Genomic DNA, 11,650 nt, shown 5'->3' with positions numbered 1-11,650 from the left:
TAATTATGCACTTTTCTATCAATTGCTCGAGAGTAATTTGTTCACCCACCGTAATACTTATGCTATCTTGAGAGAAGCCACTAGTGAAACCTATGGCCCCTGGGTCTATTCTCCATTATATTAATCTCCCGTCAACAAGCTATTTCTATTACCGTTTTTTGCAATCTTTACTTTCAATCTATATCATAAAATACCAAAAATATGTATCTTGTTATTATTATCTCTATCAGATCTCACTCTCGTAACTGACCGTGAAGGGATTGACAACCCCTTTATCGCGTTGGTTGCGAGGTTCTTATTTGTTTGTGTAGGTACGAGGGACTTGCGTGTAGTCTCCTACTGGATTGATACCTTGGTTCTCAAAAACTGGGGGAAATACTTACTCTACTTTGCTACATCACCCTTTCCTCTTCAAGGGAAAACCAACGCAGTGCTCAAGAGGTAGCAGTGGACACCCATAGAAGGTTCATGGACCTGTTGGTGGTGTACACCAACGACCCGGTCTGGGTGGAGCACTCCATCCACATCATGGAGTTGTTGCTTGCCGAGGAGAAGTACAAGGTGGTCAGGTTCGACCTCGAGTACACCCGTGCTCATCCCGGGTCTCGTCCCAAGGTCGCCATCGCCTAGATGTGCGTGCGCCACCACATCCTCGTCTACCACTACCGCATGGCACAAGGCCTTGCGAGCATTTCGCTAGGTTTGTCAACAGCCCCCACTATATGTTCGCTACGGTGGACATCACCAACGATGTAAAGGCGCTCGAGAATTCGGGCATCGCCTGCCAGAATCTTATCGACATCCAGGGCCAATACAAGATCTGGGGTAGCGAGGAGCATGCGAAGGACTCACTGGTTCACCTCGTCGAGGCCATCATCGACCCCTACTACAGAGACATGAAGGATTCGTGCAACAAGGACAAGCGTGCCTACCACTCAGCCTGGATGGAGAAACTCGACAAAGCTCACATCGTGTACGCGGCCAAGGAGGCGTACACGAGCTATGACATGTACAGGCAGATCGTTGACATGAGGAAGTGCCTCCTTCCCCAAAATGGCCAGGGATCCAGCCAGAAGCAGAGCAATGACAAGCATCCTCACAACAATAAGTAGATGATTAGATTCTCGTTTCTCCTACTTTAGTATGCATGTAATTGCTTACCTTGGTGTGTGGAAATGTAATGTGTGTAGTCACTTTGTGTAATTGTATGCTTAATTTGGTTATGCAATGCTGTCTTTTTAAGTATATATGTTGATGCTCTGTAGACAGAGTGTAGATGTTGTGCGGACAAAGAAAATCACATCGCACACAGACTAAACAATGGAACCCATCGGGGATGTTTTCATCAATCACTCATAATTGTATACTAGCAATCGTTTTCCCACAACACACACGACTTGTTAGCAGTAATCGTCTGTGTTGTTATCGGTCTTCGCACATGTTTCCGATTATAGACTTGTTTGCCGCTTATCATACACATCTTGTTAAGTTGAACCGTTTCTATTCTCATGTCTCAACGCAAACAGTTCATCCGAGTGAACCGCATGCCGTATATCGCACACACCTTGATCTGACTGACCATTTCTTTTGTGTTGCCTAATCACAAACAGTTCATCCGAGTGAACCATATGTTGTATATCGCACACACCTTCATCTGGCTGCCTGTTTGCTTTGTTTCTCCTCATCACAAACAGTTAATTGAGCTGAACCGTATGCCCTGCATCGCACACGCAATTAAAATCTAAGCTGTGTTTAATGCATCCTCCATCACAAACGTCTTACACCTTTTTGACAGTTTTTACACCACCTTTTGCGATTATAGCATCGCACACAATTTCGTCGAAGGGACTCTGATTGTAGTGTCGCGTTAGCAGCATCCTGCAGTAGTGACTCCCCTAGGGTTTCTGGAATATTGGGGTATTTATAGAGCAAAGAGGCGGCCCGGGGGGGCACCCGAGGTGGGCACAACCCACCAGGCCGCGTCTGGGCCTCCTGGCGCATCCCGGTGGGCTGTGCTCTCCTTGGAGCACCCCCAGGTGCAGCCAGGGCCCATTATGTTCCTTCTGGTTCATAAAAAATCTCCGTAAAGTTTCGTGGCATTTGGACTCCGTTTGATATTGATTTTATGTGATGTAAAAACATGGAAAAACAGTAACTGGCACTTAGAACTATGTCAATAGGTTAGTACCAAAAAAGATATAAAATGACTATAAAATGATTATAAAACATTCAAGATTGATAATATAACAACATTGAACAATAAAAAATTATAGATACGTTGGAGACGTATCATGGGTATATCTACTTAATGAAACACAAGTCTGAAACATTTGAAAAGTTCAAAGAATTTTAGAGTGAAGTGGAGAATCATTGTAACAAGAAAAATAAAGTTTCTATGATCTTATCGCTGAGGCGAATATTTGAGTTACGAGTTTGGTCTTCATTTAAAACAATGTGGAATAGTTTCACAACTCACGCCACCTGGAACACCATAGCGTAATGGTGTGTCCGAACGTCGTAACCGTACTTTATTGGATATGGTGCGATCTATGATGTCTCTTACCGATTTACCACTATCATTTTTGGGTTATGCATTAGAGACAGCTGCATTCACGTTAAATAGGGCACCATCTAAATCTGTTGAGACGACACCGTATGAACTGTGTTTTGGCAAGAAACCAAAGCTATCGTTTCTTAAATTTTGGGGTTGCGATGCTTATGTGAAAAAAAATCAAACTGATAAGCTTGAACCCAAATCGAAAAGGTGCGTCTTCATAGGATACCCAAAAGAAACTGTTGGGTACACCTTCTATCATAGATCCGAAGGCAAGATATTTGTTGCTAAGAATGGATCCTTTCCAGAGAAGGAGTTTCTCTCGAAAGAAGTGAGTGGGAGGAAAGTAGAACTTGATGAGGTAATTGTACCTTCTCCCGAATTGGAAAGTAGTTCATCATAGAAATCAGTTCCAGTGATTCCTACACCAATTAGTGAGGAAACTAATGATGATGATCATGAAACTTCAGATCAAGTTACTATCGAACCTCATAGGTCAACCAGAGTACGGTCCTCACCAGAGTGGTACGGTAATACTGTTCTGGAAGTCATGTTACTAGACCATGATGAATCTACGAACTATGAGGAAGCGATGATGAGCCCAGATTCCGCGAAATGGCTTGAGGCCATGAAATCTGAGATGGGATCCATGCATGAGAACAAAATATGAACTTTGATTGACTTGCCCGATGATCGGCAATCCATTGAGAATAAATGGATCTTCAAGAGGAAGACGGTCGCTGATAGTAGTGTTACTATCTACAAAGCTCGAATTGCCGCAAAAGGTTTTCAACAAGTTCAAGGTGTTGACTACAATGAGATTTTCTCACTCGTATCGATGCTTAAAGTCTGTCTGAATCATGTGAGCAATTGCCGCATTTTATGAAATCTGGCAAATGGATGTCAAAACTGTACCTTAATGGATTTATTAAAGAAAAGTTGTATATGATGCAACCAGAAGGTTTTGTCGATCCTAAAGGTGCTAACAAAGTGTGCAAGCTCCAGCGATCCATTTATGGACTGGTGCAAGCATCTCGGAGTTGGAATATATGCTTTGATGATTTGATCAAGGCATATAGTTTTATACAGACTTGCGGTGAAGCCTGTATTTACAAGAAAGTGAGTGGGAGCACTACATCCTTTCTGATAAGTATATGTGAATGACATATTGTTGATCAGAAATGATGTAGATTTTTCTGGAAAGCATAAAGGAGTGTTTGAAAGGAGTTTTTCAAAGAAAGACCTCGGTGAAGCTGCTTACATATTAGGCATCAATATCTATAGAGATAGATCAAGACACTTGATAAAATTTTCAATGAGTACATACCTTGATAAGATTTTGAAGGAGTTCAAATTGGATCAGTCAAAGAAAGAGTTCTTGCCTAAGTTGTAAAGGTATGAAGTTGATTAAGACTCAAACCCGACCACGGCAGAAGATAGAGAGAGAACGAAAGTGATTCCCTATGCCTCAGCCATAGGTTCTATAAAGTATGCCACGCTGTGTACCAGACCTATTGTATACCTTGCCATGAGTTTGGCAAGGGGGTACAATAGTGATCTAGGAGTAGATCATTAGACATCGGTCAAAATTATCCTTAGAGGACTAAGGAAATATTTCTCGGTTATGGAGGTGATAAATAGTTCATCGTAAAGAGTTACGTTGATGCAAGCTTTGACACCGATCTGGATGACTCTGAGTCTCGATCGGGATACATATTGAAAGTAGGAGCAATTAGCTAGAGTAGCTCCATGCAGAGCATTGTAGACATAGAGAATTTGCAAAATACATACGGCTCTGAATGTGGCAGACCCGTTGACTAAACTTCTCTCACAAGCAAAACATGATCACACCTTAGTACTCTTTCGGTGTTAATCACATAGCGATGTGAACTAGATTATTGACTCTAGTAAACCTTTTGGGTGTTAGTCACATGGTAATGTGAACTAATCATATAAAGATGTGAACTATTGGTGTTAAATCACATGACGATATGAACTAGATTATTGACTCTAGTGCAAGTGGGAGACTGAAGGAAATATGCCCTGGAGGCAATAATAAAGTTGTTATTTATATTTCCTTATATCATGATAAATGTTTATTATTCATGCTAGAATTGTATTAACCGAAAACTTAGTACATGTGTGAATACGTTAGACAAACAGAGTGTCCCTAGTGTACCTCTACTTGACTAGCTCATTAATCAAAGATGGTTAAGTTTCTTGACCATAGACATGTATTGTCATTTGATGAACGGGATATCACATCATTAGAGAATGATGTGATGGACAAGACCCATCCGTTAGCTTAGCATTATGATCATTTAGTTTTATTGCTATTGCTTTCTTCATGACTTATACATATTCCTCTGACTATGAGATTATGCAACTCCCGAATACTGGAGGAAAACCTTGTGTGCTATATATCAAACGTCACAACGTAACTGGGTGATTATAAAGATGCTCTACAGGTGTCTCCGAAGGTGTTTGTTAAGTTGGCATAGATCGAGATTAGGATTTGTCACTCTGAGTATCGGAGAGGTATCTCTGGGGCGCCCTCTCGGTAATGCACATCACAATAAGCCTTGCAAGCAATGTGACTAATGAGTTAGTTGCAGGATGATGCATTACGGAACGAGTAAAGATACTTGCCAGTAACGAGATTGAACTATGTATGAGGATACCGATGATCGAATCTTGGGCAAGTAACATACCGATGACAAAGGGAATGACGTATGTTGCTATGCGGTTTGACCGATAAAGATCTTTGTAGAATATGTAGGAACCAATATGAGCATCCAGGTTCCGCTATTGGCTATTGACCGGAGATGTGTCTCGGTCATGTCTACATAGTTCTCGAACTCGTAAGGTCCGCACACTTAATGTTCGATGACGATTTGTATTATGAGTTATGTGTTTTGGTGACCTAAGTTTGTTCGAAGTCCCGGATAAGATCATGGACATGACGAGGAGTCTCAAAATGGTCGATAGGTAAAGATTTATATATTGGAAGGTAGTATTCGGACATCGGAATGGTTCCAAGTGATTCGGGTATTTTTTCGGAGTACTGAGGGGTTACCGGAACCCCCGGGGAAGTGTTGGGCCAACATGGGCCTAAGGGAGAGAGAGGGAAGCCCGCGGGGGGTGGCCGTGAGCCCCCCTCCTAGGGAGTCCGAATAGGACAAGGAGGAGGGGGCGACCCCCTTCCCTTTCCCTCTCCCTCTCCTTCCTATTCCCTTCGGTGGAGAAAGGAAAAGAGGGGGGGGGGGCGAATCCTACTTGGACTAGGAGTCCAAGTAGGACTCCCCCCTTGGCGCGTCCCTCATGGCCGCCAGCCTCCTCCTCCCCCCTTTATGTACGGGGGCGGGGGGCACCCCAAAGACACACCAAGAATTCTCTTAGCTGTGTGCGGTGCCCCCCTCCACAGTTTACTCCTCCGGTCATAGCGTTGTAGTGCTTAGGCGAAGCCCTGCACGGATCACATCACCATCACCGTCACCACGTCGCCGTGCTGTCGGAACTCTCCCTCGACCCTCTACTTGATCAAGAGCTCGAGGGACGTCATCGTGCTGAACGTGTGCTGAACACGGAGGTGCGTACGTTCGGTACTTGAATCGGTTGGATCGTGAAGACGTTGGACTACATCAACCGCGTTAATATAACGCTTCCGCTTTTGGTCTACGAGGGTACGTGGACACAGTCTCCCCCTCTCGTTGCTATGCATCTCCTAGATAGATCTTGCGTGATCGTATGATTTTTTTTGAAATTGCATGCTATGTTTCCCAACAACAAGATGAAATGGCGATGCCATGCTGGTATATTTGGTGGGGCATATGAAGGTATGTAGGGGAGAACATGTTTCGAGCTAGGCGTGCTCGACACTGACTTTTGCCACCAATTTTTCGAGAGCTCACAAGAAGAATTACGAGGCCCAAAAGCATGGATGGGAAAAACCAAGAGAGGGGTATGTCAAGCTTAATATAGACGTTGCCTTCTCAATTAACCAGGGAACATGTGCTACGGGGGTATCAGAAATGGATGCAGTACCTTGAGGGCATGCAATTGTTGTGGACTGAATAATGTTACAGATGTGGTGGCGAACGAAGCAACATTGCTATACGGTAGTCTGACTCTGGTGAGAGAGGTGGGGTGGGGGTGCAACAACCTAATAGTTAATAATGATTCCATGCATGTTATGGAGGTTACGAAGGATGGTGGAAATTATATGAAAAATGAAAAATCTAACCCTTTTCTGAAACTTTAGCATGAAATGAACCAGATTCCAAGAAAAATCACAAAATGGCCCATTGCATGATGCCTTGGCCCGAGACGCCATGCTAGATGGCACCATAGCTACCCCTACCGAGGGCGTCCCGCTATCTAGCATCACGCCCCACCAAATGGGCCATTTTTGTGATTTTTTTAATCGGGTTCATTTTATGCTAAAGTTTTGAAAAAGGGCCAGATTTGTCCATTTTCACGGAAATTTTATTGGGCAATGGCTGTGAATTTTGAAGAATGCTCTTTCTTAACTAGAGGTTTTAATCATGTATCTTTTAGTGTAGTTTCATGAGAGCAATAGTGTCTTGCTTGTAATACGAAGGGTTCTCAAAATATTGTGTGAATTTAGATCCCTTTTGATTTTATTGTCGGTTTACTTAATACTTTCACCAATCAATAAATTCATCATAATATTATCTAAAAAGATTTCCATCTTTAACTCTTCCTCCTCTATTCCTTGGTGGCTAGGCAAACTCTCCCATCCAGGCTTCGTCGGTGAGCCCGTGGATTCGCCTCCCCTCTGCTTGCCGTACTGGTGACCGGCGGCGGTGAGAGGAATCCCGGGGCCTTCACTTTGGTTAGTAGTTTAGTTTAGTGTTTTTAGTCATCTTGGGGCGACACTTGGGCGGATGGCAGCACTTCTTCTTTGAGTTTGTCTTCGCGGCTTTGATCTTCCTTGACTTTGTCCATCTCGACGAAGCTGACAGAGCTCTCATGTAGATTCCTGCCATCTCATTGGGGCAATGAGGTTAGGGTTTCTCGCTGTGTGGCGAGATTTGGTGTGCGGTGCTTCAGATCCATTCAAGGGTTCAACGACGTCCACCGCGGCTCTAGGACTCTGGTCCCTAGGGGCACATGCACGAAGACCTTCTGGTTGTCATCAACAAGGTCAAGCCGGTTCCAACAGGGGAACGATGACAGAATCGCGTCAGCGGCTCGTTTTGGCTTCAATAGTGGTCCTTTGATGGTCTCAGAATCTCGATATAATTTTTGTTATGTTTGACGTGCTTTGCACTTCCGGTGAATTTTGATAATACTCCTATATATATATATATATATATATATATATATATATATATATATATAGATAAAGTCATCATGATGGCTTTCCCCAAAAGACAAAAAACAAAAGATTTGTTTTTGAGCGGTGCAAGAAAACAAAAGATGAAACGCAGAGGAAAACAAGAGAGAGAAAGGCCGGGCCTGTCCCATAGACGAGACATTGGGCCGTAAGCCCATGAAGAGCTGTGAAGCTCTAGGGTTTTCTCGCCTCCTCATAGACCTCCACCGCCTCCTCAGTTTTCCCCCTGTTGGAAGAGTTCGTGCCAAGGCCAGCACTCACCCTCCCATCCCTCCTCTCCGGCCGCAACCCCCGCCGCCGCCGCCATGGTAAGCCTCGTCCCTCTCTTCTCAGGCACAATCTTCTGCCTGCTGTACGTGCCGTCGCTCTGACATCCTCGCTGTTGCATTCGTCGCAGGTGAAGTACTCGAGGGATCCGTCCAACCCGACCAAGTGTAAGATCTATCTTCCCTCTGTCCCCTCAATGAATTTTTTCTTGCTTTGCGCTTTGCCTTCTGCTTGTGGTGGGTTCTGATCCGATGTTTCGTGCTTTCGTGCGCAGCGGCCAAGGCCTGTGGCAAGGATCTCAGGGTCCACTTCAAGGTGCGTTCCGTGAACCTGCTCTACGCGAGATTTTTTGTCTGTGGAGTTGCGCTACTGGTTGATTGATCCCAGACTAGCGTTCTTGTCAATTTTCATGCGATCTTGTTGATTTAGGGTTAGGGAGTGTACAAATGGCCTCATGAATGATTGAACTGTGACAAACCTAAAGAGTAATGGTTCTGATCTGTTCTTTGCATGCACAGTTACCAGGTTACTTTAGGGATATCAATGCATTCTTTACCGGCGTTAGTCACAGTCGCCAATGGTTCTTAGGCAATCTGAACGTGACATCATCTTTAACCATGTCTTGTTTTGAGGAAGTACATAGCTAATGTCCGCATTTAATCCAAAATCTGCCCAGTTCGCGTTGTATTTGCTAAAGAACGCTGAGAGTCACGCTTAAGTACGCTGCTGCTACTTTATCCTTCTCATTTCTGTACCTAATGTCTGCAATTTTGAAGTCCGTGTTTTGCACATTAAATTTTGGCAAATATCATTACAGTTTAATAGGAACATTGAATATTGTTGTGTTCATTGCTTGCGTCATAGTTATCACTTTGTGATGTTGCTGCAGGTTTCTCTGCTCAAACTCCTAAGTCTCAGTGATCTTTGCCCCCCCTCTAGAAGTCAGGATTAATTGTTTAGAAGATCCTGGCTCCGATGTATCCAAGTCGGGATTAATTGTTTAGATGATTCTTGGTCTGATATATCATTATAGTTTCGTTTATGTTGTTTGATAGCTTTCCATCGTCTTGTTTCTTATCTTTATATTGCATAATTTGAATATCATTAGTTATGAAGACGCCAACTTTTTGTCAGCCTGCTCTATTTTTTCTTTTCTGTTGACGTATGCATACCAAGCATTGCTCACTCTCTGAACTTGGTGAAAAATATCCCAATGTAGTACCGTTGCTTCTTAAGGCTAATAATGTGTAAGGGAAGGGAATGGTCTGTTGGCCTGCAATCTTTTTCTGCCAGATTTTGCATCTGTAAAACTAAATTCAGTTATTTTATCATAGGACCCTGGTGCCAGCACAGTTGTTCCTCGTTTTTGTGCTAGATTGATAATTTTGTAGTCCCATCATTGTCAAATGGTTATATCTTGTTTGTTTCGCTAACTTGCTAATACTGGATGCAGAACACACGCGAGACAGCGTTTGCTCTTCGCAGGATGCCTTTGGGCAAGGCTAAGAGGTACCTTGAGGATGTTCTCGCTCACAAGCAAGCGATTCCCTTCCGGAGATACTGCAGAGGTGTGGGTCGTACCGCGCAAGTAAAGAACCACCAGCCAAATGGGCAGGGTCGCTGGCCTGCAAAGTCGGCCCAGTTCGTGTTGGATTTGCTGAAGAATGCTGAGAGTAACGCTGAGGTATGCTACTGCTGCTGCTATTTTATCCTCATTCTATTTTTGATATGCATCATATTCTGAGCATTTGTTTTGGTTAACTTATTATGTGTTGCGTACATAGGTTAAAGGCTTGGACGTCGACAACCTCTACATTTCACACATCCAGGTGAACCAAGCCCAAAAGCAGAGGCGCCGTACATACCGTGCTCATGGACGCATCAATCGTAAGTTCTAAAGGGTGTTATATTGAAATGTCTATTTGCTTTCATTGGACATGGTGCTAATATTTCTCTATGGCAGCTTACATGTCCAACCCCTGCCACATTGAGCTGATCTTGTCAGAGAAGGAAGAGCCTGTGAAGAAGGAGGTATGCTCGTTTTATGCATTTGTTTTAGTTACTGCCTATCTGGAACTTGTAAATTTGTCCAATATTTCTAACTTCAAGATTCTTAAGATTCACCTTCTAATCAGTCCTACATCAATCACATTGCCATGCTGTCTGTTCTTATGTGCTGTTTTGGTTAGCTGTGTCTCCTAAAGCATATATTGTCTCCTTTGGTAGGCTGACAACGTCGTCGCACCAAGGAAAGCTATCTAAGCTAACGGAGTGGCTGCATTCGTCCAAGAATCTTAGTTGTAGTTCTTCTCAAGTATCTTTGTTGGCAGTGTTTGTTGCCTCCTTGATGTTTTTGTTACCAACATGGAGTAAGGATTTGTTAAGGTTGATGCTATCCTTGTGATCGCGAGTGGTCTTTATATGCTAAAACAGTTTCAGATATTTGAGCATTAGCCCATCAGAACTTATTTCTCAGAGATGCTGGTCCTTTCGGGATGTTCACTTTGAGTATTATATCCACTTTTTAGTTGCTCTTAATTATCCACTTTTTAGTTGTTTTGATATATACGCCGTCTGTTCTTAAATATAAGATGTTTTGGCAGTTCGATTTCAACTGCTAAAACATCTTATATTTAGGAACAGCGGTAGTACTTTCTATTGGTCATAAAATTCCTCGCTGGCTTACTGCTTTGCAATTTTTGGTTGAATGGTTTTCTGTTCCTGCCACTGACCAGAAGCTCATTAAAGTTGTTATGTGCCTTACATTTTCTTTAATTACTGCGAATCGCTACTTTTACCGATATTGCAGCCAGTCTACTGGCAGCCGTGGTGCGCACGGACCTTCACCGGTGTTCTGTGTACTGTGTGGCGGGGAAGGCAACCATCCAGGCACGGTCAAACCGTTAAAGCGCCTATATTCCGTGGCTGTATACGGTCAAATCAAATCATCTAAGTTTGTAGTGGGCGTCCAAAGTTGTACTAACAAATTGTCAGCAAAATGGCGGAGACAAGTTCGGGATGAACAGTAAAATCGAAAATATTCAAAAAAAAAATCCTGTTTTTTTTACAACAACAGTTTTCGATGTTTGCAAAATTTCAGCGTGAAATGACATTCTTGGCAGTGGTGGCAAAAAAAAAAAACATCACTCCAAGATGCCTTTGAAAATAACTTTTTTGGAGCATGATTTTGTTTATTTTGCCATGGCTTCTAGAAATATTATTTCACGATGAAAATTTGCAATCACTGACAAGATTTGTTTTGTCACAAATATTTTTTTGATTTTTTTTCATTTTACGGAAAACCCAAGCTCATATGATCTTGGGCTAAGAAACTCCATGTCCGCTTAAGGGCATATCCAACACGAACGCTTAAACCTTCCATACCTGTTCAAGCGGTCCGGATCCACGAGCCATCCAATGATGTTGTCCAAATGGCAACCACGTAGGATTGTGACACCTCTGCCACACAA

The 11,650-nt window shown here is 43.1% G+C and overlaps 1 protein-coding gene across 1 annotated transcript; it reads left to right on the top strand.

Moving 5' to 3' along the window:
* The first annotated feature begins 8,066 nt into the window (after positions 1-8,066).
* Positions 8,067-10,718, top strand: LOC123151755 (60S ribosomal protein L17-2). The gene is made up of 7 exons (XM_044571413.1): positions 8,067-8,221; positions 8,311-8,347; positions 8,455-8,495; positions 9,634-9,864; positions 9,965-10,067; positions 10,144-10,211; positions 10,407-10,718. Exons 1-7 carry the CDS (start codon positions 8,219-8,221, stop codon positions 10,440-10,442), a joined length of 519 nt encoding a protein of 172 aa, XP_044427348.1. The 5' UTR covers positions 8,067-8,218; the 3' UTR covers positions 10,443-10,718.
* Positions 10,719-11,650: the final 932 nt, after the last annotated feature.

This window comes from Triticum aestivum, chromosome 7A (assembly GCF_018294505.1).
Source record: "Triticum aestivum cultivar Chinese Spring chromosome 7A, IWGSC CS RefSeq v2.1, whole genome shotgun sequence".
NCBI classification, from domain to species: Eukaryota; Viridiplantae; Streptophyta; class Magnoliopsida; order Poales; family Poaceae; genus Triticum; species Triticum aestivum.
This window is presented reverse-complemented; position numbering and strand designations above follow the sequence as displayed.